The 27,788-nt window shown below is 46.0% G+C and overlaps 1 protein-coding gene across 1 annotated transcript; it reads left to right on the top strand.

Annotated features, from left to right (window-relative positions):
• Positions 1–1,960: 1,960 nt before the first annotated feature.
• EHHADH (enoyl-CoA hydratase and 3-hydroxyacyl CoA dehydrogenase) lies at positions 1,961–27,288 on the top strand. Its single transcript, XM_063407800.1, has 7 exons — positions 1,961–2,081; positions 8,421–8,524; positions 9,246–9,418; positions 10,974–11,085; positions 11,299–11,403; positions 17,337–17,678; positions 24,663–27,288. Exons 1-7 carry the CDS (start codon positions 2,011–2,013, stop codon positions 25,931–25,933), a joined length of 2,178 nt encoding a protein of 725 aa, XP_063263870.1. The 5' UTR covers positions 1,961–2,010; the 3' UTR covers positions 25,934–27,288.
• Positions 27,289–27,788: the final 500 nt, after the last annotated feature.

A 27,788-nucleotide genomic window follows, 5' to 3' on the forward strand; every position in this document is an offset into this window, starting at 1 on the left:
AAAAAACACAGAAACAAACTGATAACATTTTGGCAAGGTGAAGTGCACTGCCAGCTCTGCAACCTGCACCCCTGCCATGTGCAAGATCAGCTCAGGTGCAGCAGAGCTGCACAGCCTGGGCTCTGGTTGCTGTGAAAACAGCAATGCTGGGAGAGGGAAACACAGCCAGAAGTGTAACTGGGGCCTGTGCCATGCACTTATGTTTCCCCATTGGTTTGGGAGCTGGGTGTAAGCTCAGGCCTTTGCACTTGGTCATTGCACAACTTCCAAGACTTAAAATTTCTCTGCTGTACATACTGAAATGCTTTTCTTCTTCTCACTACCAAACTCCATTCATCTTGAAGGAAAAAGGGAATAAAAGACAAGCATAAGACCTGCAACCTTAAATATCACTTGAACTTTTCCATGACAATTTAGAACTTTTTTTTTTTTAAGAGCTCTCTTTTCCAGAGCACTGCTTTCTTCTGTGTTTATTTGGGCTTGAAATGAGGCTGTTTTATCACAGCTGCAGCAGTTGTCTTATTAAAGGACAAATAGATCAGAGCTGTAAATCATAAACACAAAGTACAACTTAGAGTGATCTTTGGTTTCATTCTGGTTAATAAAAATTCAACACACCAGCTAGCTCTCCAAGGCACCATTTACACCATTTTTATAAACTCCCAGAACATGCTGTTTTACAAGCAAATGGCAGAGTGTTATTGCTAGTTTGGGGGGGCTTGTAACATTATATAATAAATACCAGAGGAGCTGGAGTGATCCACCACAACAACTATAACAATAAAGGTTATATAAAGCAGCAATAAAGGTTGCCTTGAGTGAAGGACCTTTCTGTACATGTAAATCAATTTCTAAAATTGTGTACTCCTGTTCCAGACCAGGGAAGGAGCTGTAGCCATTCTGCCCAGGGACTGACTTTTGAAGGCCAAGAGACATAAAGGGGAGATTATAGAGATATAAATAAGAATATAATAATATAAAGATAAGAATCTTCTCTGTCCCTTAAATAACATTTTAGAGCAACAAATATGTCTTGTAACATTAGAAACTATGTTTCCCCTCCACCTCTCAGCTTTTTTACAGTGGCATTACTGCACTGAGCTGAGGGGCTGGTGTGAGGGGATGCCCGAGGGGACCAGGGGGACAGAGCTTGACTGGGAGCACACATTAAATCCCAGTGTGGGTCCAGATGAGGTTCTCTCACCCAGCATACAAGATGCCAGTCCAACACTGAGTCGAGGTATTTATTTACATTTCTATACAGAAAGGAGGCCAGGTGGCAAATCCACAAAGCTAGAACTAACTTTTCACTATTATAGATTTTAGCAAATGAAGGTATTGGTGTTCATTGGCTGCAAGTTACATCATTCTCTTATTAATTAGTAGCCTATCTTCTACTGATTAATGATTCTCTCATTTCTCATGCTAATTAGCCCAGTCTTTCTCTTCTTTTGGGTCAGTGGTTTCTTGGGTCAGTGCTCCATGAGTTGTTGGTCATGATCTGCCCCTGCTGGAATTGCCTTTTACCCATCAGAGCTGATTTCAGCACAATTGCTGGGTTGGCTTTATTACTTTCTTTCTTATTTTGGTGGTTCTGCCCATTGTGGCCTGTAAATTCTGCATTCTGTGTGCCCACTCTCAGTGGCACATGGCACTCATCCTTCTCCCCAAGTGCTGTCAGCCTCCTCTAGGACTGAGATCACTGAAACATGTGGAGGCAGTTCTACCCAACAGGAATGTCTCTTTCCAGCACCTGGACATCACTCAGGGCTTGTGAGCTGCTGCTTCACGGGTGAAATCTCCTTTCTGTTTGATTAGGCTTGAAAGTTACAAAGATCAAACATTAATTAACATCCTTTCTGAAGAAAAGTGTCCGTATTCCGCATTTTGGACCCCAGCAGAGGCAGCTCTGCAGGCCGGGGCCGGGGCCAGCCCTGAGCTGAGGGCGGGCCGCGGGCGGGGCCGGCGGGGGCGGACACTGGGACACGGGGACACAGCGGAGCGCTCGGCATGGAGCGCTACGCCAGGGCCTCGGCCGTGGCCGTCATCCGCCTCCGCAACCCGCCCGTCAACGTGCTCAGGTACCGCCGGCAGCCCGCGGGGAACGCCGGGCCGGGGCTGCGGGGCTCCTTGTGAGCGAGTGGGGGATTCCCCGATCTCCTTCCCTTCCGCCTCATTCCCTCCCTCCGTGCCCGAGGGAGGCTCCGCCTGGTCCCGGCGGGGGAGCGGCCCCGGAGAGCCTCACCCGGGACTGCTGCACCGCTCGGTACTCGCAGAGGCCCGCGGGGCTCCTTCGGAGGTAGCTTGGATCTCGCTTCGCAAACACGCTGAACTTTGCCATAACTTTCGCTCTTTCTTATAATTTCTTGTTGGGGGATTTCACAGGAGAGGTGCCAGGCTCAGCAAACTGTACTTTCTGTCATCTCCCCTGGAGGTTGTTTAAAAACTTTGCCTATTTCTCATCACTGCTCAGTCTTTAAACATCGAGACACTGCTTCAGCAACACAAAGCACAGCAGCGTGAGCTCGGCCTGGAGTGCCTTCAGCTCTGTTTGGTCAATCCTCAGATCTCCTGATCTGATGGCCTGCCCCACACACTGCTCAGTGCTTGCCTGGCAAACCCCTGTGCTATCCAAGTGTGCACAAGGGGGAGGGCAAAGGGCTCTGTGGATATCAGGCACGGTTCAGCAAGTGGAGCTGGCACCAGGATTAAACCCAGCCAGGGCTTCATTTGGCCTTTTAAAATAATTAAGGAATTGACCTCTAAATACTGATGAAGAAAGGCCCAGTGCAATCTCAAACACGAGCTAGTGAAAAACAAAGTCAAACACCAAGCTGTAGGAGCCTCTGAAATTTTAGTGTTTCGTGTGTCTCTAAAGGGACTTACATGCTTTTGGTTTTACATTAGTTGTGGGGTTTAGTTCCTTTAGTTCTGAGCAGCACATAAACCCTTTCTAAGCAGCTGTAGTTGTTCAGTAACAGTGACCATGGTGTCTATTCAGTCTATGTTCACAAGCCAAAAAAACCCCAGAGCAGCTGTGCTTGACTTATAAATGAGAAAGTTTGTTAAAAAGAAGCTCATAGAGACATGGCAGAGCATGAAAAGGAGATTAAACCTGATGCTCTTCTGTAGCAAAGCTACATTGTAGCTGGCAGTGCTCACTCTTCTGTTGCTACTTGTTTAGAAGTGCAGTAAGAATACTTTCACATGCTCAGGTAATTACCATGAGAAACCTGGAGTGACTTGATGAGTTTAGATGAACTGGACATGAAGGACTCCCAGAACTGTATGGTGTAAGACATCCTTTGGACCTCCTGTGCCCAAGACGAGTCTAAGAAAACTTCCAGGCTGTGCTCACTATAAACTTTCAATCCTTACCATGAAAAATATGAAATACAGACTTAAAGAATCATAGAACCACTGAGGTTGAAAAGACCTTTTAAATCACTGAGTCCAACTGTCAACAGTAATAGATACATGCATAAGGAACCTTAACTTCTCTCTTTTGAGAATTCCTGGAGAAAACCCAAAGTCACCTCTGCCTTTGAACAGCAGCAGCACAGTAACTTCTTCAGGACAGATCTCTGCCTTTACTGCCTTTTCCTTCTGTCCCTGCAGTGTCCTCACAGCAAGGTGCAGTTCTGATACACCAAGGGTGACAGATAGTGTGGTTGTGGTCCTGGCCCTCAGCCCCACAGGGAAGAGGGAAGACCCTGGAAGACTTCAGATCCATTAAAGTACTACTTGAGACATGTCTGTGGTCTTTGGTGGCATGCCAGGGTAATACCTGTTTTAAAAGAGATCCATGATTCTCACACCCTTGCCATCGGGCAGGTGTTAGCTGAGATCTGACTGCAGCTGGGAAAGGTAAAGCACACTCTGATCCCTGGGTGCCCTTCCTGCTTCTGCACAATTCTGTTCTGGACCACAAGGAGCGGGTTTGTTAGTGCTGTTGGAAATGTTTGACTGCACACTTGATAGCAGGCAGTGAAAGTTACAGACAGGAGCTGTGTCCTAAAATCCTGAAAAATTCATTTCACAGCAGGTACAAATGCTTTTTAAGACCGGTAAGTTTTTGCTGCTGTGCTCCAGCCTCCCCTACCTCTCCCCATTATCCATTTCTCCCCTCCTGGGCCATCACACTGGCCATTAGCACTTTAGAAGCCACTGGTGGGCAGGAATTTGCTTTCTCCTGTCTGACACCATCCTCTGCTGCGTACCTGCAGGGCAGTGCTTTCCTGAGAAATGTGTGCTGACCTGAGAGTCTGGCAGCAAATTTGGTTTCCACACACACTCCCCTTTAAGCTAATCGCTCTCTCCACCAGCAGAGGTGGCATGTGCCAAATTTCATTTGTTTGGAGGGTTTTTTCCTGGTTTGCAGAAGTTTAGTATTCAGAGATCTGCATTTACATGATCATGGCATTGAGAGAAGTGATTTAGATAAGCAAAGAACTGGAAGTTTTGGGGAATAGAAAGACAAGGCTTGCAAAAGGAAGGACTGACTATCCCTTCCCAGCAGAGGCAGGCTGCTGACACTGGAAATTAGAAGGACTTTAAGGAGTGTTTCAGCATTTGAGCTGACAAGGACAGAAAAGCTCCAGAGAGGGTAGGGGAGGCCATGTATTAGGGGAGCTTATGTGTGGGATTCTATGAAATGTGACAGCATAACAGGTTTGATTGGGAAAGGCTCTCCCTGGCTGCCAGGATTGTCCTTTTGACCCTGATCACCATAAAATCAGAAAGTGCAAAGGAGATGAGAGTTTCAGACAGGTAGCAATGAGGGGAGAAGGTGATTACCCATGGATCAGCACCTCATCAGGACGAGATACAGAGATATTCTGGGATAAATAAGCATCTGCACCCTAAAACAACTATTCTAGAATTCCACCCAAAAGATTCCATTCTGGTTCTGGCCTTAATTTATGTGCAGGACTGTTCAAGCTGTATTAGCAACTTGTCACACAACAATGTGTGACAGTTGCTACTACACAGTTGGATGTGACACTGAAGCAAGGGAGAGCAGAGCAGGTAACTCCTGAAGTCCTCAAATTCAAGTGGGGGATTATGTAATACCCAGCAGCCTGTTCAAAGAAAAGCACTGCAGGAAGCTATCCAAAGGAAAAGGAGCCTGTGACAATGGGAGAGCGTGGATTGTTGTGGGTCAGGTTTGGGATTTTCAGGTTTTTAAAGTATATTGGAAGCTGAGAAAAATACAAAGGGAAAGGACCAGACCTGCATGTTTTCCATAAAAAACATTTTCCACTGTTTGTTTTGAGTTTCACTTCTTTAAATGCGACTAAGTAAATTTTCAGGAATCCCTTATATTAACTTTTTTTTTAAAAAGAAAGAAATTCACATTCAGAGTCTCCAGCTAAAATGTGAAATAATTAAGATAAATAGTAAAACCCTATTACAAATCCAGCACATCACAGTCACTGCAATGAGTTCCATAAAATAAAAGCAACCTGGTATGGTAACCTCCAAGAATATTCTTTGCTCTGGTGTGTACCTACTCTTTACCAGCACCTGTTTCAAGTTCCTGAAACCTGGAGCACTGAATCACCTTGGCAGAATCACTTTTCTTGCAGTCAAAATAATACCCATGATGGAAATGACTGCATGGCATGGGATGCAGCCTTGGAAAGCATGGAGGGAATTTTTGTATTGGTACTGCTAAATGAATGGCAGTGTAACGGTAATGAAATACTTTTTAAAATTACAGTGACTTTTTGTTTCTTCAACGCTCTAGCAGTTTGAAGCTGGGATTCTCCTGAGTATCTTTATAATTCTACTGTCGTATATTTTACTATGATGCTTTCATTGAAAATTACAATTTTTAGTGCCAGTTATAGCATGTGAATGACAAAGCGGTGCAGTCTGTGTGTTGGACTGTGACATATCCAAGACAAACTTGTCATTCCATCTTAGGAAAACAAGAAACTGCAAAAAGTCTGGTTTTTCTTCCTTTCTATCCCACAAAAATTCCCATTGGGAAAAAGTTATATGGAAATAGAACAGATATTTATGCAAGTACCAAGTTGAATTATTCACTGCCATAAGCAGTTCTGTTGGGTTAATAAAGGCAGGGATCAAACTGTGATTTTTGTGGCAGCCTTGATGACTAGTTTTTATTTTGGTAGTAGTATGTTGTTGTAAGTGCTGAGGGCTTTTAACTGATTTCCTCCATGGAACCTGAACCTTTCCATTGCTGCAGACAACCCTCCTGAATGGGCATTTTGCATCTGCTGGTCACGTGGCTGGAACAGACACAGAAATACTGATTGCTTCTTGTCTATTCCTGACAGAATTGTGCCATTTGTCTATACAATAGTTGCAAATTAGTAACTTCACATTTGTTTGGATCATGGAGCATATTTTTTCTGCCTCTTTGCACCATGGTTTGTAGAGTGTAATGACATTTCCTAATGGCTTTCCCTGCAATCTCGCAGCCCCTGGGTGATTTTGGTATTGCTGTGGCCTGGCTCTTCACTGATGCACAAACAGAACTCAAAGAGCAGCAAGCATTGGGTGCAGCCTGTGGGTGCTCCTCAAATAGCAGCAACCACAGATATGCCAAGGGGAGGGAGATAAATCACAATTTTTAAACATATAAAACACATTTAGTGTATAAAATTTGGAAAAGTTTTTGTATTCTACTATGTGGACCTACATGCAGCGGAGGGACCTTTATTAACTCTCCTCACAGTTCTACTTTTACATGGCCAAATTATTCTCATTTTAAGTTTCAGCCTTCAGTACTAACATCAGACTTCAGAGTTGTCTTTGATGTCTGGATTGGGCAATTGGTGCATAACTGGCTGTTCTCTCTCCAAAAACAACATTTCCCCCATCTCTGGTTGTCAGGTCTGAGGGCTCCTCCTGACCCTTCTGTGCAGCACAGCCTTATACAAGCAGCAGATGGTCCTGGAGACCCTCCTAGACAGCCCTCCTCAGCCAACAGCCCTGATTGTTAGACTTTGCCAATGGTTTGTCTTTAATTTTTGATTTTGAAGGAGGAATATGCAGAGGCTGGCTGGCATTCCTTCACACAGCTGAATTACAGGGAGCTCCTTGCTCCCAGGTTTCCCTTCACAGACTGTGGATTCCCCTGTGAATCCTGCAAGCGCTGCTCTGTTCTGTACACAAGAGTACAATGATATATTTCTCATCTACTTCATGACAAGCTTCCTTTTTAGATGAAATGCCCTCTAACACATAGAGCAACATGCACAAGATGAATACGCCTCAGACCTTTTTATTAGTTCTGTGTAATTAACACTGCTCCTCTCCACTGGGCATCAGCAGAGCTCTGCTTCCTTTTCCTCAGCACCAAGCTCATGTGTGGAGCTGGGCTCAGGGTTTGGAGAAGGTCTAGGAAGGAAAGCTGGTTTTATAAAGGACTGGGCAAGTGGGGATGATACTCTTTGGATATTCCTCCAGCCTCCAGCTGTTTGGGGCTCAGATTTCCTGTATCAGAGGCATCTCTACACATGCACACAGAATAGTCTCTCACTATATTAATATTTGTATATATCAGTACATTTTAGTATCAAAATTATATATACATAAAGTTTGTATTATTATTTCTATTAATAAAGTCTTAATGCTTCTATTTTTACCTACTATTGTTATTGTTACCGCCTTCTAAAACAGACTAGGTTCTCCAAGTCCATCCATACAAACACGTTAATTAGCTTTAAAGAGGCAGATGCAAAGTGGACATACAGTTGGGTGATACTTTTTAAATATCTGATTTGAAAAAACACTATTTATGCTTCCACAGAGCAATTTTGAAGTTCTTCGTTAGTTCTTTGCTGGCCACATTTACTGCTGGTGTCTGCAGAGCTACCTGTTCAGATGAGTCAAGACATGTTCTGGGTAGTGTTTCATGCCCAAATTCCCTTTGACAGGATCCCACATCACTTTAAGTCTGGACCTATGTGCAGATCTTCACAAGGTGAAAGCAGTATTAACATCAGCAGAGCCTGTGTCAGGTGTTTGAAAGATAACATTTTTATCCCTAGAGCTCCTTTCAAAAAGTTCTTAGATTGTCAGTGGTTTAGCATTAATTACTTCTAAATTATGCTAAACTGTTTTCTTGAAAATCTGAATGTTTAATTCATAAAGACATCTTCAAAAGCACATTTCCCTGTGCTGCTTGTTGTGGAAACAGCAGTGTCATAGCCTGAAGATGAGTCTCCAGGCGGTGACTGGCAGGTTGGCAGTCAGCCTGCTGGGTTTGGGTGCTTGTCCTTGGAGTAACAGGGAAATGAGGACAAGACTCGCCTGGAGAGGCTGTGGCAGCAGCCAGGCATGGGGACAGCCTCTGGTGGTGCTCATTTTCACTGTGTTCATGACGCAGACCTCTTGGAAGGGGGACATAGTTGATGTCTACTCACTGAATCTCCCTTTTATTTCAGCCTGGCAGTTCTCCAGGCTTTAGAGGATGGGCTGAAGAAGGCAGATGAAGATCCCTCAGTGAAAGCTGTTATGATTTGTGGTGAAAATGGGAAATTCAGTGCAGGTAAGACATCAAATGCAAGCTGAGCAAAAGATGAAATACCCATCATATCTGAAGCTTCTCTGCCTCGTAACACTGCTGATCAAAGTCCTGACTTGGCTGGAGATGGCCACAAGACAGGGTGCTTTGTCTGTTTTGCTGTGCCACAATTGACATGGGGCACGTGACAAGCTGGACCTTGGAACAGGCCAGAAGTAAGCTGGTGTGTTCATACTGAAACGAGGGACAGCTGCTCAACTCCACAACATCCTGCTGTTTCCTCAGTCTCCGTAGCTTTGCTTGTGTAACATCTCTGGACCATTTACTGGTCTAGTGTATGGAATGTACCTGGGGCAGGGCAGGGGTGAATAACAGACCTCCAGCTGAAGAAGCCTGAAAAGCTGGGGAATTTTTGTGGAGTTCCACATTGCTCATTAGCAGCAACTTGCACTAAACTATTCTGGCTTCCATATTACACCAAGAATGTTTGCAAATTTCTGCAGTGACTGCGTGATCCTTATAGTGGCTTGTATTTTTGTACTCAGCCTTCCTCATAGCTCTGTGAACAGGATCAAGGATGCAGGGTTCTTTGAAGGTGGTCCCAAAAAGGGTCGATTCCTGTTAAACATTCTCCTGCCAGCAGCATGCTCTGCAAGGACTTGGGCATCCAGTAGCACAGAGGGAAGGAATGATCCAGTCACTGCCTCGCCTACTAATTCCTGCTAATCTCTTGGTGCTCCCTCAGGAGCTGACATCCATGGATTTTCCTCTCCGAAGAGAGACATAGGTGCCCTGGGCCCCATCGTGTCTCTCATCGAGAGCAGCGAGAAGCCGGTGGTGGCGGCCATCGAGGGCGTGGCTTTGGGAGGGGGCCTGGAGGTGGTGCTGGGCTGTCACTACCGCATCGCACACGTGAAGGTAACGCACCCTGCGGGAGCCAGGTACAGATGGCACGAGCAGAGGGACAGGGCGCCTTTCCTGCTACCCTCTGCCCAGAGGAGAGTGGCTTTATAGCTGTAGGATACAAATCTGTGTGCTCAGACATCCTTCACCTACACCACCACCCTTGACGTCTTTCCTAAATCTTACTAACTAACTAATTTCAAGTCATTTCTAAATATAAAGTAACTAATAGCATAAGATGGCTGCGTAGAAACTTCAGTAACCAAATGTTAATTTGCCCTAGGTCTCATTATCTATATTCTGATGCAGACAGCTGTATCTTACTGACTCATGCAGCGTGACTTTCTCTTATTTATTTTTTTCCCCCGCCCTGTGAATTTTGCACTTTTCTGCTCATGGCCTAGTTTCTATAGGTAGTTGAAACTCAGCTAGCATGGAGCGTTTATGGTTAGATTCCTCATGAGCTCTGGGTCCCGAGGGAGCTCTTCAACAAAAAGACAGCTTGAAGAGCCTTCAGGAATGAGCTGGGTTTTTTTCTTCAATTCCCTCCTTCAAGGTTCAGGAATGCTGAACCTCCTTGAACAGTACCTGTCTCCCTGTGCAGACTCCTCGCTGACAGAGCCATCCCCTCAGTTCTGCAGTGAGTCACTTTCTCTGTGGCAGTGTGGGTTGCTGTAACAGCACACAGATACTCCACATCATGCTCTGTGCCACCTAAGGTGAGGGCTGTGGAATCACAGAATTATTGGCTGGAATCAAGGTTGGAAAAGACCTCCAAGATCACTAAGTCCAACCTTTGACCAATTACAACCATGCCCACTAAACCACATCATGAAGTGCCATGGCTACTGGAACTATAAGTAGTGGTGTTAAAGTAACTCAAAATCTCTTAAAAGCGCAACAGAAAATATGGAAACAATTTTTTAAAGGCCACAAAATCAAGATACAATTTTTTAAGAACAGACCTCCACACACTTCCTGCTCCCCCTGGCTTATCTGCTGTGACTGTACCAGATGTCAAATGAACCACGAGACATTTGAAGGAAGATTGGGGAAGGGTTCAGTGGTGTTCAAAGCCAGGTTAGATGGTGCTCTGAACAATCTGGTGTAGTGGAAACTGTCTGCCCATGGCAGGGAGTGAAACAAGGTGGTTTTAAGGTTCCTTCCTACACTTTGCTAAACTTGCAAGAATACGAGCAGGGAGATGAAAGCTAAGCCAGTGTGCCCTCCAAGAGTTGGTAACAACTTCTTGAAAGTATTATCGACACGTGTCAGTCTAGGGAATGCTGCTGGCCCTACAGCTCTCCATCAGTGCCCTACTAGCACAGAAATCCTCTGAAACGTCATGCTTTCCTTGTGCATTTACATAAAAATCCTTGAAATGGTGAAGTAGGCTTTTTTCTTAAATATTTTATGTAGCAAAAAGCAAAGATGAAGTTTCTATGTAGAAATTCTGAGGCTTCCTAGAGGAGCAATGTGACTCACATCTGCTTGGCTTTCCTTTGCTTTGCTCAGTTTGCAATTACCACTCTATCTAATCAGATTTTTGTTTAATTTTACTTCCTTTTAGGCTCGGCTGGGTTTTCCAGAGGTCACCATAGGGTTACTTCCAGGTGCTGAAGGCACCCAGCGACTCCCCAGACTGATTGGAGTACCAGCTGCTCTGGATATGATCACTACAGGTAAATGCTGTGTCTGATAGAAGAATGTGGCATTGAGTCATACCAGCTTGGTCAAAACCAGGAATCTTTTACCTGTGTAGCTGCTTGGGTTGTCATTCTACTTCCACTCATGAGGGGCTAATTACCAGCTGCACAAGGTATTTGCTCAGATGGAAAAGAACAAAATTGTCATCAGGCTCCACTGTAGTCACCTTATTTCTCTTTTTATGGCAGGAAAACACATTCCAGCAACTGAAGCACTGAAGCTGGGCTTGGTTGATGAAATTGTGGAAGAAAACACCATTGAGGCAGCAATCCGTTTGGCAAACAAAGTGATTGGTGAGGAACAAATTATAGCAGTGCTAGGAAATAATTGATGATGTTCCAGGGCTGAAAAGAGTCAGAACAAAGCCCACAAGTTTATTCCAATTTATATGCTCCATTCTTGAGTTTTGGCATTCATATAAGATAGAATTAATTGCAGAATTTGCTTCCTGTTGTCTGAAGTGAGAAAAATCAAATGTTGGAAAGCTGCAGAAATTCAAGTGACATTCAGAGAACAGATACATATTGAGTCCTCCTGCTTTTTAATAGTATTTCCAAACTCACATGCTCCTCTGGGATGCTGCACCCTGCAGGTTTTGGGGAGTAAGTGCTCTATCCATGTATAGTTCTGGATCCCAGCTGGCATTGCATGCATTCTGGTTGCACCATCCATAATGGCTGAGCAAAAATAACTTCCTCCCTGTGGTGGAGGGGCTGGCACATCCTCTGCTCAGTTTAATGATCCATGGTCTGTAAGTGACTCTGTCCCTAATCCTTTGGGTGCCATGTAAAAAACATGGCCTGTGCAGATGGGAGGGATGGGGAGAGGTTGTTTTTTTTTTTCCTGTCTTAGAAATAACAATCAAATTCACTGGAGTTAACTTAGGAAGAGGAAGATTCCTTGTGCAGCCAGAGGAGCATTGTCTTGAGAGAAAAGAGGGCATTTTTCCACCACTGACCTCCTTGTACCATTGGAACTTGGCCACTGGATTTCATCTGGGGCTCTGTCACATTGAGATGAATGCAGGAAAGCAAAAAACCCTTTCTGCTTTGATCGCAGGGCCTTTACAGGCAATGCTGTTCCAAGCTGGGGTATTGGGTTTGCTTCTCCAGCTCTCTTCACTACAGACAAGGCCCCTTTTCTGTGCTAGAAGCTGAGGCAGCCTAGGTGACAGTGTACCATATTTTAAGGTACTTCAAAGAGTGGACTGTTCTTCAATATCAGTGTCTTGTATACTTGCCCACACCTTGAGATGCACCAGAGAGCTGCCAAGGTGTTCTTTGGCTGATTTTTCTACAGCAGGTGCCTGTCCTTCTCACTGTGTTCATCCCACAGTATGGTAGGGCTTCATTTTCTAGTGCAGAATCAATGACATAAGCAGTCCTCTCTTTCCTGTGTGTCATCAGTCCAAATGTACTTCTTTAGCAAGAGATGGGTGATGTACTTCACTGCTGCTTCTAAGAAAAACAAAGGTACTTTGGTTCGCTGGGTTTGTCTGTTTTGAATGAGAATTCTGTTTCTCCATCTGATGAGAGAGCAGTGAAATATTACCACTCTTCCAGGCAAATTAACCCAACTAACAGTGCTCCCTGTGATGTACCCTCTGGGCTCTGAATGATGCTTTGCACAAGATCTATGCCAGTACTGATGGCAGCAGCAGCAGTGTGTCATGAAATGAGTAATGGATACATTGCTGGAACTGGCAAACCAGAAAACATTCTGGATTTCAACAAATGCTCTGTGCAGTCGGGTGAAGTTTAGATATTTGCATGCTTGTTTCTTTCATGACAGACATGGTGCAGTGACTGACAGTTGTGAAAGCCAGCTTGGCCTTAGGGGAGGGCCTCAGGAAAGAAGCATTGACTACACTGTTTCTCGGGGTCACTTACTTTCTGGAGCTTATATCTACAATCAAATACTGGCAAAATCCTGTTCTTCATCTTCTTTGGAAATTGTCAAACTTCATTTTCTTTGGAAATTGTAGCTACATTTTTAGCATACAAGGATCCTGGCTGAATGTCCAGCAGGTAGCCTGTCCCAGTCTTACTCATCATTAGATTTTCAATCTGTTTATTGCTGGTTTGAGTTATCCCAGCACAAATGAGTAATGCCATTGATGGTGTTTCACATCACATTATATATCAACTCCCACAGGACTTTAAAAACGCTTTCAGACTCTTTCCAACAGCTTTTCTGGCATTTACAGTACATGTTTTTATAGTGAAAATACTGGTGAGCCAGCTAATCTATTTCTTTCCTGCTTGAAAAATTTCTCATTAGACCCTGCAGAAGACCATGACAAGTTTTGATGCACCATTTACCCTCAGGTTATCTAATAATTTGAAAGATTGATGTACCAGGGTCTGTATGTTTCTTTTGAGCCATTCCTTGCTTTGGCCTTTGCCTAAAGTTAGCAATTTTCCTGTCACACAAAGGCAAGGCAGCACTTTCATTTTTCTCCATTAAGCACTAACAGTGCTGCAGAAGAGATGAGAGTCTTCTATAGTCTGGAGTTTGTTCACGTGGAGTTCTGTTTTCCATGAATGTTTTTCAGATAATCTTAATAAAACCAAAAAAAAATGCCATCACAAAATTCCACTGTCTTTGTGTGGCATGCAGTATTTTGTTTCTGATGAGATTTTTTTTTAGACATGAAGCTACAACTGCAGACTTCTTATAGAGCAGTCTGGCTAAATAACTAGTTTTGTCACCACTGGAATTTCTATTCCTGGGCAGGCTGTACTGCAAGATAACTCTCTGAGAATCAATTCAGAAATCATTTTCTTCTAAAGCTTTCTCAGCACTGGAGCTGCAGTATCTCATGGCAAGAGATCAGTCTCAAATGACTGCCTTACTGTATCAGGGGTCCTTGATTACTGGTGTGATACACGGCTGACAGAGCTGCTTTTATGGCATGGTGGGAGAGCAGCCTCATCCATACATTTTTATGGACTTCTCCTAATGAAGAGCACCTTCAAAAGATGCTGTGACACAGTAAGTGGGTGTAGGAATACACAGAAGCAATTACTGATTCAAAGTTAGATTTTTTTCATTGAAAGCCAGTATTTATATATTGCAGATAGAAAGTGAGAATAATTCCCTGACCTCTCTAGGCAAACTGGCTTCTCCAGGCTAAAGAAAACATCTTCACTTCTGAAGGCATTTTTTAAAAGGAATAGACAGGAACTAAATCCTTGGGGACAAGGACAATGTCCTTTCATTAAATGTGCTTGATGATCACTGCAGTAATCCAAAGCTGCATTTCAGGCTTTTCCCAGCTGATGGCATCACAAAATTGACAAATGGCTGGAACTGCTGGTGGCAGGCAGCAGTTTGCAGCTCATCCTGCCCACTTCTTGTTGGCCTGCTTTGGTCTCCCTCAGCTGGAGGAGAATTTGGCTCCTGGCCCCCACACAGCAGCCTTTGAAACTCTCCATATACACCCCTTGTTTTTCTGACCCCATCTGCTAATTGACCTCAGAGCAGAGCAGTACCGATGCCGTGCACCACAGAGCCAAGAAAAACCAGAGCAATTTGGAGTAGCTCAAGTCCCCCAGGTATTGATCTGTGTGGAAAATGATGAGTTTCTGCCTGCAAGCTCTCGGGAGCTGCTGCAGAGGAAGCAGTTGTTCCTTCTGGGGCTCATCAAAGCCAGGGGCGGAACAGATGCTGCTGGTGGGGAATTGCATCCTTGGAATGGAGGCTGGAGGAAAGGCTTTCCTTTAGAGTTACAAGGCCTTTCTGTGAGTCATCTCTGCCAAGATGCACAATATCAAGAGATTTTAATCTCTCTCCAGGGCTCAAGGTCCTGGCTGACACCTTCCTTAGAGAGAGGCCTAGCCAAGTGTCCTGTGTGAAATGTCTGACACAGCCTGGACTTGTCTCTGGCAGCCTGAGGGGCAGGGGCCAGGCTCAGATTCACTCCTCAAAAATTCACAAGCAGTTCCCTGCATGAGGAAGAACATTAGGCTGGCCCTGTCTCTTGCACAGGCCATCCCATAGCATCCCAAGGGTCTACAACTCTGGGATGATATTTCTTTCTTTAAATAACATAATATTTGATACTGTATGGATATGTGGTGCATTTACTGATAGAAATTTTACAGACTTGATCTGCCCTTTGTGCCACCTGGACTACAAACCTGGTAAACAAAGCAGGAGTCTGTGTTAGCTCCTGTGTGTGGAGATGCTTTTCCTGCAGCACTGATGTCTGACACTGTTCATCATTTTAATGCTGCTTTGCTTTCAGAAATCAAGCTGCAGGTGCCCCACACTGGTCTCTTCTTCAGAGACTGGATTCTGATAATTATTTCCTGATCATAAACATGTCCTGTATTCCCATTAGCATTGCAGAAGCTATGGTACTGCAGAGGTGGTGTAGAAAACCTATTTAGTTTGCAGCTAAAATAGGAGTTTTATTACAGGACCCTGAGTTATTTGTGTTTTAGTCTGAGGAACTGTCTCCTGTCCCCCATCAGTATTTGTGCGTGCAGTACTATTTGCTGTCTGAAGACCAAGCTTAAAGGCTCCTAATGGTATTCCTTTTTTACCAGCCCTTTCCACTGGATGTCATACAGGGTTCCTTGATCTGCCCAATCTTCCAGCCATCAGATCAGCTTTCTGGGACAAGCCTGAGCTTTCCTCTTGTGATGGAATATAACCCACTATTTAAGTCCTAAATAAAGAACTGCAGATAAAGAGCATTTCTGGGTTAAAAACTTAGAGAAAAAAATGATTCCAAAATAAAGGAACATTATCCTGACTAAATCCTGTAACACTGGCTGATACAAATTATATCCACTGTCAATGTGAAAACATTTTAATGAACCCTGACTACAAGGGAAGCTACTTACACAGTGAGTGTTCATCTTTTTGTGCTCACTAAGAGGCTTAATTAAAAAACTTGAGCTCTGAAGACCTTTATTACAAGAGTATAATAACTCATCCTGGAAACTTGTATTTCTGTTTCTCCTAAGCATTGCTCAGTCTTGGAGGAAGAACTAGAGTCAGGACATGTTCCTCAGGCAACTGTGCCTGCAGTGCTGTCTTTATTCCTGCTCTTCAGCATCTCCTGCAGGATTTCCTGAGTCTTCTGCCGGTGCATTGGCACCTCCCTAGCTCGGACAACAGGAGGAGAAAGGGGAGCCAGATGCAATTTGCTGCCCCCAGGGCAGAGCTCATTGAAGAGGCCAGAGCAATGAGACACTGTCCCCAGAGAGCTTCAGCATGAGCTCCTCAGCCCACCACCCGACTTTGGTGGCAGTCCTGGCTGCTTCTGGGAGCAGCACTAGCAATCCATGCAGTGCCATGCTACAGTTAATGACCTGAGTATGGCTGTGAGGAGAGCAGGGGCTTTGTGAGAAGGGTGCAGTATCAAGGGGATACATCCCGGATTGCTGATCCTGTTCCTCCCTGCTCTTTACTGAGCAAGCTGCCCTTAAGAACAGAGGAACTCCTGAGTATGGCCAGGTCTGTACTTACGGAGAAGGCAGAGAATTTTGGCATCTGAAGTGTAGCTAAGTTCTCTCAATTAAAATCCTTTCTAGGTATCACCATAGCAACCTCTGTCTGTAATGAACTTCACATATTTGTGTGGCTGCTTGATTCATCCCTTGCTGACACAAACATGAACTCTCGCTTGTTATTCATTTGCTGCCCAACTCATACTGAGTGAGATCTCCTTTTGGTTAGACCTAAAGTGACTTGAGGGTCTCCTTCAGTCAGGGAAGAAGTCAGGGTGTGTTTTCCACTCTCTTGTCAATGTGTGGGTCAGGCCTGTGGCTGGAATGCCTCTGGCTAGTGTCAACTGAGTCCTGAATACTAAACAATACTGGAGGAAAGCTTCATTACTGAAGCCTATAGAAAGATCCACATGAATGTGGCAGCTGGGACTGTAGAGGGAGAGAACAGGAAAATCAGGGCACTCTGAAGGTGAGAAAAGGAAGGAGAGAATTACTTCTCTGAAAATAAAGTCTTACTTTGTTTGAAGTCTGAGAAGGGACTTGAAAAATCATAATTGTCAGAGCAAGCAGAAATAAGGAGAAATGTCAGAAGCTTTAGTTCTAGACCCAGCTCACTGTGCCATGCAAGACTTAACTCAGTGGGGGCTGGAGAAGAAGAGGCAGACTGCCTTCCCAGCCCATGGGAAAGGGTCTGGAAGTCTGGAAAGACTACATCTGAAGAGATGTGGATGCTGTGTTCTGTAACTCCATTTCTCTCCCCCCAGGTCAGCCTCTGGGACCCCGCAGGCTGAGCCTTAAGCCAGTTCCCAAACTGCCCAACATGGAAGCGTTTCTGCGGGAAGCTGAGGCGAAGGTGAAGAGGCAGGCGCGGGGGTTCCTGGCTCCGGAGCTGTGCTTCCAGGCCGTGCGAGCCGCCACCGAGAGCCCCTTCGCCGCGGGCGTGCGGCGGGAGCGGGAGCTGTTCCAGGTGCTGCTGAGCTCGGGGCAGGCGCGGGCGCTGCAGTACGCGTTCTTCGCGGAGAGAGCCGTGCACAAGTGGGCAACTCCCAGCGGGGCCTCCTGGAGCAGCGCTGCCCCGCAGCCCGTGCGCAGGGCGGGCGTCATCGGTAAGCACGGGGAGCGCTGGGGACCGGGCACAGCCCGCGGCTGAGCTGGGAGTGCCCAGCAGCCACTCACACCCATCGCACCCACAGACACTCCACACCCATTGGGGAAGTTGTCATTGCTTTGGGAAGCTCCAAATTCAGCTGGCAACTCGCATGCCGCTAGATTAGCACCTGACATCGCCTCTTCCTTTGGAAGAATAGCTTTCTCTCACTTCAGAGACAGCTTCTTGTGTGGACCATAAGCAGTGTGCTGCTCCCTTTTCACCTGGCTTTGCTTCGTTCTAGAAGCAGGTCTGTAGGAAATTCTCCTCCTCCTGGTCTATTTCTGTACTGCAAGTGCATGTGCACAGAGTCACTCAGGGATATATTAATACAAAAATGTTTTGACAGCTGTATTTTAAGAAGATTTCATCTCACTGGGATCCACTCCTGCCATTTTGTAGCCCAGCAAGATAATGCCTTCATTAATTTTTTATAAGAGCAATTTAAATAAAACCTTCAATGCACTGCTGAGATTAAAAAAAAAATATCTTTCAGCTCTAGATGTTGATAGTAGCACTCAAAAATGGTTAGACAAGTAATGGAACACTTGGAAAACATCAATTCTGTTTCAAGGAAATCTCACCAGATCAACACTGCTCTTTTTCTGGTGCTTCTTAGGGCTCTTGAGCTGTCTGACAACATATTTTAGGCCATAGAGATCTTTTTGGAAGTTCTCTTCATTAGCTGCCATGCCATATTTTTAATAGAAATGGATTTTTAAACATCATTCCACAAACCCTGTGAGAAGGATCTGTGGCTGTTAAAGCATTCAGGTAAAGAGACAGTAATTATTTCCAGATCTATTCTGTGACTTGAAGAGCACAGAAGTTTGGACACACACTTTTGTCAGTCCCAGACAGGTCAGTGCTGCAGTGTGTCCTTTGACAGGAGGGCTCGTGTTGGAGTTTGGGGGAATGATCAGGTGACCAGGAAGGACATTCTCTGCTCTGTGCTGCTAAATCATGCCAGAACAACACACTTGCAAAGACCTAATCACAGTGACAGTTTAGCCAGAAGGGCTGTTGGAGCTGAGCTGCCTATTTTGGGGCTGTAACTGAGCTAGAGGGAATTCTGAGGACAAATGCAACCTCTATTTGAAAGTTTCTAGTGGGAATATAATCTTTATTTCCAAGCAGAACTGTCTGGGCTGCATGTCTCTTCCACTGGATTAAGTGTTTGCCACTCATCTCTGGACAGATTTCTGAATTATGGTGTGAAATTGCCCAGCCTCACCCCCAGATTTCAGTGGTTTCATAGTTGATTAGACAATGCTCAAGTGAACTCCTCCTTCTGCAGAACAAATAAACTAAGTGCTTTGATACTTCTGCTGCAAAGCACAATATGTCACACTCTGATCATTTGATTTACTCTGAAATTTCCCAAATTTTTCAACACTTCATAAAATGTGCATGGCTGAAGTGGGAACAGCATTCCAGGAGTAATTACATCAAGACCAGGTACAAAGATGTTTCTGCCTTACTTCTGCTTAATATGCCCAGGGTAACAGGCAACCTTGATATCTGCCATGTTCTACACATCCAATTAATTATCTACTGGCAGGGAGCAGCTGCAGCCCAGGGATAGGGAGCCAGTGGCAATAACAGGGGGCAGAACCACAGAATCTTTGAGGCAAGAAGGCATCTCTGAATGCCACCTTGTCCAACACCTCTATTCACATGGGGTCACCTTGAGCCACTTGCTCAGGACCATGTCCAGGCAGCTCTTGAACATCTCCAAGGATGAAGACTCCACAGCTTCTCTGGGCAAACAGTGCCAGTGCTCAGTCACCCCCACAATAAAAAGAATGGTTTACTTTTGTTCAGGTGGAACTCCCATGTTTCAGCTTGTGCCCATGACCTCTGGTTTTATCACCAGGGGCCACTTGAGTCTGGCTCCATCTCCTTTACCAGGTACCTTTCTCTCAGGTGTTTATACACACATGGGTGAGATCCCCCAGGCCTTCTCTGGGCTGAAGTCACAGCTCGCTCAGCCCTTCCTCATGAGACATTCTCCAGTCCCTTAATCATCTTACTTGCCCTTCACTGAACTCACTCCTATCACTCTTGTACTGAGGAGCCCAGAGGTGGACCCAGCACTCCAGACAGGGTCTCACCAGTGCCGTGTAGAGAGGTGGGATCACCTCCTTTAAGCTTCTAGCAAGACCCTGCTGACATAGCTCCACATACCATTGATCTTCTCTGCCACAAGGTCATATTGCTGTTCAGAGTCAGCCTGGTGGCCACCAGCACTCCCAGACCTTTTTCTGGGGAGCTTAGCAGGACTTGACACTTCTCCATTCCCAAAGATCCTGCCCACCCATTTCTGCCTCTGGATGGCAGCACAACCTCCTGCTGCACCAACATTTACAGTACCTGGGCAGGGCAGGCAGGGCAGGCCAGAGATCGTGGCCAGGACCTACTGGAAGCACAGGGGATCAAGCAAAGTTCCCAGGATGATGCAGGTGCAAGGTAAAGGTGGGAAGCCAGTCTGCAGGCTGAGGTCTGGATCAGCGGTGGCCATAGCCACAGTAAACCACCAGAACTCCTCCAAGGAAGCTTAAGAAAGGGGGACAAGCCCAAGTCTGAGCTTAAATGGGGCTCAGAGGCAGTGCAGGTGGGTGGAGGCTCCGGGTATGGCTGGTCAGGGACATTAAATCCCATCAGTGCACTCAGGGCCTTGACCCTCCCCCAGACTGCAGCCCCTGCTGAATCACTGCTCCCATTACACAGCCCCTGGATCCCACCAGCAGAGCTTGCTTTGCTTATGCTCTTGTTCATGTCATACTTCATTTCATGTGACATATCTTATCTTGGAGGTTCTTGATCACCTCTTTTTAACCCTGAATCCCACACCAAAGTGTCACTGCTTTCTATCACTTCTTTCTGCATCTTGTGCTTTTTTCTTTCCTCTGGAAGGTTTCCCTCCTATTTCGCCTTTTGATATAAGTAAAATTGGAAGTCCATTACAGACAGGCAGAGAATATGCCAACACAATTGTATTTTTTCTTTCAGGCTACTGTAACAAAAAGTCATTCTCCAGCCAGTACAATTCATGTTTTTGATCTGAAGTACATCCCTGCAGCACCAGAAATCAAAATCCTAGGGATGATTTTTGAGGGACTGACACCCTTTCAAATAGTGCTGTTCACCCATGCAAGTATTGAGTCTACCTAGGTGACCCAGGGTCTCCTTATTTTTGCTGCAGAGAGGAGGGCAGTCAGAGAAAGATGCTGCCTCACTTTAGGCTCCTCAGAAATCATGCAGACCCCACTTTCCCACAGACAGTGCTGTGCTGTTTCACACACTAAACCCGTGCTGCATGGTGCTGCTGCTTCTATCTCTTATTGCTGCACAGTGGGAAGCAACTGAGAAGATCATGTTGACGTTTTCATGTTGGCTTTTTGTTTCCTTTGCTTTTGTTGTTCTGAACTCTTGGCTCCCACCTCTTTTCACTTTCTCTGGTTCCTCAGCACCCAGAAAGAAGATTCTTTTTTCTCTGTCCCTTGCAACTGCATCTCCCCACAGCTCCCTGATTGCCTGGAGTGTCACATTATTTCTGCTTGAAACTAATACCCTGAAACAGAGAAAGCAGCAGCCGCAGCCTGCAGCAGCCCATCACTGCCAATTGCTTATTGTTGTTTTTATCAGGAAAACTGGAACAGTCCTTGCATATTTTTACCAATCTATAAGGGATTATTTCAATTGCCAAGCATTTTAACATCCAGATATTCATTATACTTCGGAGTATTTTCCACTGATCAGTATTTCTGTGGTGTGTGACTGTACATGATCTGCCTTGTACATATTTCAAGTTCTTTTGTTTTGAAATGTATTTTAAAGTCCTACAATTAATTTTGCATGATTTTTCGTATTCTAACTACCTCGCATGACAGATCAATAATTAACCATCATTATGCACTCAGCTTGCCCAGCAAATGGATTTTTCATACCCATATTTGGCCTGAAATTACATATGTACAAGTGTAGTTTTAATTACATGTCAAAGCTTCATTTCACGATAAAAGACCAGGAGCAGAACGACTGGGCAATGTTCTTGCTCCTGAAGCAGATTTCAGGTTTTTTTGAAAGAGGTGCCTTGGACATGAAAATAGTCCCCTGCAGGGAAGATGAGAACATAGGGGTTTTCCTGGTTTGGGGGAAGGGAGGCCACTATTGAGTAAGAAAATGGACCATACAGGAGAAATTCTGGAGCAGTTCCTCACCACGTTTCAGTCTGTGTGACCTGAGCTGAGCATGAGACATCTCCCTTCCTCTTTCTTCCACAGCCTTCTACACATGTAAGGCCTAATGATCACCTGCCACTTTTTTCTGCTCTAACATATTCTTCCGCAAGATCACTTGGCTCTCTGAATTGCAAAAGAGGAGTCCTGAGAAATGCCTCTTTCACTGCTAGATAGCCAAAGATCTCCTCAGTTTTATAGCCCAGTTTTAGAAAGTATTTCCAGGGGAATCATGCTGTGCAAGCTCTAATGTAGCAAACCCCTTGGGGCTTTCATTACTCTCTCTGCCAGCTTCATTAAACATCATTTCATACAGGCCATTGCAGAGTTCTGTAGGAAGTTGAGAGACAGCTTTTCTAGGTCAGAAACAAGCTTGGCAAGCTCATATCTTATCCATAAGCCTGGATCCCGTGGCCTAGAAAGTGTAGTACTACAAGCATGTGTGCCTGTCTCTCATGGGATGGCTAAAACCTACATGGAGTACTCATGATGAAAGCAGCCAGAGGAATCCCTGGCAGCACTGCAGAGCTTCCCCGGGAAAGAAGCTTGGGGAACATCTGCTCACAAAGGAGGTTTCCATTTAGGAGAAGGCAGTGTGTTCACATGGCAAGAGAACAACTAAGACTTCAGTCAGGAGAATGAAGCTGGGAGGATCAGGAGTGCACAAGAGCCAGGATGTGAGGAGAACTTGGAAATTCTAGAGAGAAACCCCAGGCCTCCACAGTGGGGAGGAGACTTCAAGAGGGAGCCATGGAGAACTGCAAACAATTTGGCTTGATGTCTAAAGAGATCCTGACAGATGGGGCTGGGTTGGGGGAGTGAGTTGCTCCTCTGCACTGCTGAAAGACAGCACCTCGTGTGGCTTGCCAAAGCCAGGGAAAATCTGTCCCTAACTGTACCTGCTCTGGCACCAAAGGCTCTGGAGAGGGAGCACAGTGGGAGGAGCTACTCATGTTCAGGTTTTTTCAGCCAGCAAGCCATAGACACTGGATTACTAAGAGTTGATTCATGTTATTCTAGATTTATTTTCAGATTAGTTTGCAGCAGAACTTGATTATGAAGTAGCAAATCTAATTTCCTAGAAAGGAACTTCAGCACTTGCTTGGGAGCGTAATGATGTTTTGTAAGCAGGCTGTCAGCTAGTGATGCCAGTAAAAACTATCTTCTGGTGGCTAAGCAGGGAGTGTTTGAAATGTCTTGTGTGCATACAAGCTGAAGGTGGGTAGAACTAAGCCAGGAGTGTGTGGCATGCAGGAAAAACATCCTACCTTGTCTGACCTTGGTTGCTGGAACTTGTTTAAATCATGACATCATTTCAGCTCTTCTTTACAAAGCTGATTTAGACAAAATTTTAATCCCCTTGTTTCTGTTTATTTGTTTAGCTGACTTTCATTTGTAAATCTGAGATTAAAAAAATCATTTTTACAGAATTATAATGAACCTATACTTTGTCTGGTTGCTGCTTTATTTAGGATATTAATAATCCTCCCATTCAGAGGCTTCGCACTTTCAAAGCTGGTAAAATTGTGCTGACCTTCCCTCCCTAGTTAGTATTAATTTATTTGGAAAAGTCTCCACTGTGGGAGAGCAGGATCAGTGGTGTGGGTTGTGTGTCACGGGAAAGTGCAGCTTCATTTAATGTCACAGAGGACAGAGCTGATGCAAGGGATCAAGCCAGTAATCTCTACACTGGTATTCCTGGGGGTGTGAGCTGGGGGTAGAATATTTACAGATCTTGGGGGAAAAAAATTACAGTGTGAATGAACTCTCAGTTACAGGAATTCTGGGCAAGAGCTTTAACTGTGTGGTTGGACAAAGAAGACTGACTTTGAGGATCTTCAGAAGTTAGGAATGGCCTGTGTTGGAGGACATGAAGAGTTCCTGGTGGGCAGAGACACCTGACAGAAAGTGAACAGCAGGGAAAAGGCTACTGATGTGGTAGTGTGATTTAAAAGGAGAAGATGTTGAAATTTAGATTAGGGATGTTGCATTAGTTCCATCCCTTTTGACCAGGCATTAAGAGACACGAGACATTAGAGAAAGTTTAGAGCAGATCAGCACCCAAGTCTTTACAGAAATAGCAGCCAAATTCTTTCTTGTTTCAAAATCATGCAATGAAGTGCAGAGGGAGAAAAGGAGGGAGACAAAGAGGAAGCTTGGAAGGACAAGGGAAAAACCAACTCTTTGAACTTTGCTGGTGTCAAAAGCTCTGGGGGGTTGTATCTGCTCAATGCCCATAACACACCATCTCACAGGAACAGTGAGGCACTGACACCTTCAGGATGGAAACTTGCTTTGAACCTGCCTGCAGAAGGTGGTAACAGGGTTGCAGCTGGAACTCAGAGCTTCTCTCTTTGATCCCCAGGTTCTCACTCCTCAATGATCCTGGTTTCCATGGGTATAAAACTTTGCAGAGATAAGACATGAATCACATACTCTGTGCAACTGGGTATTCCCTTGGCATTTTGTAAGCTTGTGGGGGTACTGACTTGCCTTTGTGCTCTTTTCAAACATTTAGGCTCACTCAAAGATAATATGCACCCTCCTTTTTTTTCCCAGTCTTCAATATCTGTTTTCTATGTGTGCTCTGTTTGTTTTCCAGAGGCCTCCACTTTTTACCCTGGAGATACAAAGGAAATGCTACTGTCAAGAGATTAATTTGCTATTCATAGTATTTGATTCTATCTTGCTTTTATCCCTAGGGCTGGGAACAATGGGCCAAGGCATTGTGACTTCTCTGGTTAAGGCCAACATACCTGTGGTAGCCCTGGAGCAGGATCTGGAGTATCTGAACAAGGGAAGAAAAGCTGTGATGCTCCTTTTGGAACGTGAGGCCATGAAAACGGAGGGGGGTGCCCAGGCCCTGGATTTCCATAACCCTGCACGTCTCCAGTTCACCCTGGACTTTGATCTGTTGCGTGATGTAGACCTAGTCATCGAGGCTGTGTTTGAGAACATGGAGCTAAAGAAGGAGATATTCCACAAGCTGTCACAGACCTGCAAGCCAGAAGCCTTGCTGTGTACAAACACGTCAGCCCTGAACATCGACGAAATAGCTTCTGCCACCAGCCGCCCGCAGCAGGTCATTGGCACCCACTTCTTCTCCCCTGCGCACGTGATGAGGCTGCTGGAAATCATCTACGGCCGCCACACGTCCCCCAGCGCCATCGCCACTGCCATGCAGCTGGCCAAAACCCTGAAAAAGGTTGGAGTGGTGGTAGGGAATTGCTTCGGGTTTGTTGGGAACCGCATGATGTTTCCCTACGTACAACAAGCAGTTTTCCTTCTAGAGGAAGGGAGCAGACCAGAAGCAGTAGATCAGGTCCTCGAAGATTTCGGGTTCAAGATAGGCCCTTTCCGCATGTCTGACCTGGCGGGGCTGGATGTGGGCTGGAGGTCTCGGAAGGGGCAGGGCCTGACGGGGCCGTCCGTCCCCGCGGGCACGCCGGCCCGGCAGCGGCACGGCCAGCGCTACAGCCCCCTGCCGGACGTGCTGTGTGAGCACGGCCGCTTCGGCCAGAAAACCGGCCAGGGCTGGTACCGCTACGAGAGGCCCGGCGGCAGGACAGCCACGCCAGACCCGTGGCTGCACAGCTTCCTGTCCCAGTACAGGGACACCCACGGCATCAAGAGCCGCTTCATAGACCAGGAGGAAATCCTGGAGCGCTGTTTGTTTTCCCTCATCAACGAGGGGTTTGCCATCCTGGCTGAGGGAATAGCATCAGGCCCAGAGCACCTGGATGTCATTTACATCAATGGCTACGGGTGGCCAAAGCACAGGGGAGGCCCGATGTTCTACGCCTCCACCGTGGGGCTCCCCCGTGTGCTGGCTAAGCTGCAGAAATACTCTGAGGCCCACCCTGATGTGCCTGGACTACGGCCCAGTGCCTTTCTGAAAAAGCTGGTGGCTGTGGGGAACCCCCCACTCAAGGAGTGGATGTCCTACTGCAGCCAGCAGAGCCCCAAGCTGTGATTCCTCTGATGGAGGCTGATCTCATGAAACCGGTGCTTCAATTGCACTGCCTCTTCCAATAAACCCCAAAGTGCTACAGGGCCATAAACAAAGTCCTGGGCCTTCCAAGACCTTTGCAGGAAATAATTTTGCCTGATAATTGATCTCACTTGCTGCAGGTCCCCACTGCCTTTATCCATCCTTCTCTCTCAGCCCCAGCCTCACCTACTGTCTGCACACACTGCTGTGTAAAGGCCCATCTCATCTTGCACTGCCTGCAGGTCATCACAGCAGTACTCCTCTCCCAGTCTGCCTCTGGGGAAGGCAGGGAACAGCATTTACAGCCCACAATGCAAATCATGACCTGCCGGATCTGTCAAATCCTGTCTTCAATCTATGTCCCAGTTTGTTCAGTTCTTTCCTGTGCAGCCACCTCCCCTCAATTTCCTGGCTCTTCTGCAGCCAGCCAACTGGAACCTGCTCCCTTCCTGCTGCTGAGGGACAGATGGCACAGGGGTGCAGCAGCTTTCAGAGGTAAAGTCAAATGAGTGGAGAGAGCAGGAATGGGCAGAGAGCAAGGGGCAGTCCCTTGCTATCCCCTGGTACTGTCTCTTCTCCCTGCTGCAGAGGAGGCTCTAATAAATGCCAGGAAAGCCACAAATACACCAGCCTGACTAATCTGCTCTGTGGTGTTGGCTCATGACTGGCTTTCTGCATCCAGACTCCATCCTCTTTTGCCATTTACCCCCACCTGGCTTTGTCCAAGCAGAAACATCTTCTGGCATCTCCTCAGTGTGGAAATGTGTTGCCATCACTCCCCGCATCTTGCTTGACTACAGCTACAAGATCTTGGGGCTCATCAGGCTTTAATTGACCAGCTTGAAACACGGCCTGGCACTGACCAGGTTTTCACACGATCAGAGAAGGCTGGGAAGGGCATGGCACAAGAGCTGTGCAGGTAGGGACACTGCTTGCAGGCAGGCAGGGAGGTGGCAGGTCTCTAGCAAAGGGCAGAGCCGAGTGAAAGGGAGCCAAATTAGCTCCAGACTTGATGCTTTGGGACAAAGTCTCCCATTTCACATGTCTAGTGAATGTATCTTCCAGTCTGGTGTGGGAAATAGGTTGGTCTGTATTCCCTTCTCAGGGACTGTGAATGTTTAACTTCTGATTTTAATGTAATGAAACTGCTTTGATTATCTAATGACATTATATGGTGTCATATGAGATTACAGAAAAAAAGCAAATGGGCTTGATCTTTGTTTTTTCCCCATCCCTTCTTTACATGGTGGAATTAGATAATTTTCCTGTTTCTGGAGGAGTTTGTGTCTGAGAAGACTGCATGACTCTTTTGTCTAAATACATTTTATTTTGCCCTTTGTCTACACCTGTCCACCATTGGGTAAAGGAGCAAAATTGAGGCCAGGAAACCCATCAGGAGTTACAAGCCAACCCAAGTGCCTGGTTCCAGGGAGGACTTTTCTCCAGGACTGGAGAAGGAGTCACTCAGCAAACTGGGGCAGTTTTCCCCCATTACTCGTGTGCCACAGCCGAGAGCAATGCAGCTTGGCTCAGAGGTGAAGCAGTCCTTCCACACGAGCATTCTGTGTGACACAGCAGCCCTGGCTGTGCCGGCGGCTGCTCTGTCACCCCCAGGACAGCTCTGGACACGATGCCCTGCCTGGGCTAGCCTCCCTCCTCCTGTGCCTCGTGCATGGTGTCACCCACTCTGGGGATCACTTGGGAAAGGGCAATTCCCGTGCAGCAGGAGGCTGCGGAGCAGAGGACATGCCCTTCCTCTGGAGCAGCGATGTTATCCCAGGATAACACCAGCCTCCACCCTGGGGCTGAAATGCTTCTGGTCACCTGCAGCACCTGT

The sequence above is a fragment of the Prinia subflava genome, chromosome 11 (genome assembly GCF_021018805.1).
Source record: "Prinia subflava isolate CZ2003 ecotype Zambia chromosome 11, Cam_Psub_1.2, whole genome shotgun sequence".
Classification (NCBI taxonomy): domain Eukaryota; kingdom Metazoa; phylum Chordata; class Aves; order Passeriformes; family Cisticolidae; genus Prinia; species Prinia subflava.

Excerpts from the sequence above, each read along its gene's own strand:
- EHHADH (XM_063407800.1), top strand. The coding sequence starts at position 2,011 with ATGGAGCGCTACGCCAGGGCCTCGGCCGTGGCCGTCATCCGCCTCCGC. Across the intron at positions 11,404-17,336 it reads TTTGGCAAACAAAGTGATTG|GTCAGCCTCTGGGACCCCGC; the intron begins GTGAGGAACAAA and ends CTCTCCCCCCAG. Across the intron at positions 17,679-24,662 it reads GCGCAGGGCGGGCGTCATCG|GGCTGGGAACAATGGGCCAA; the intron begins GTAAGCACGGGG and ends TTTTATCCCTAG.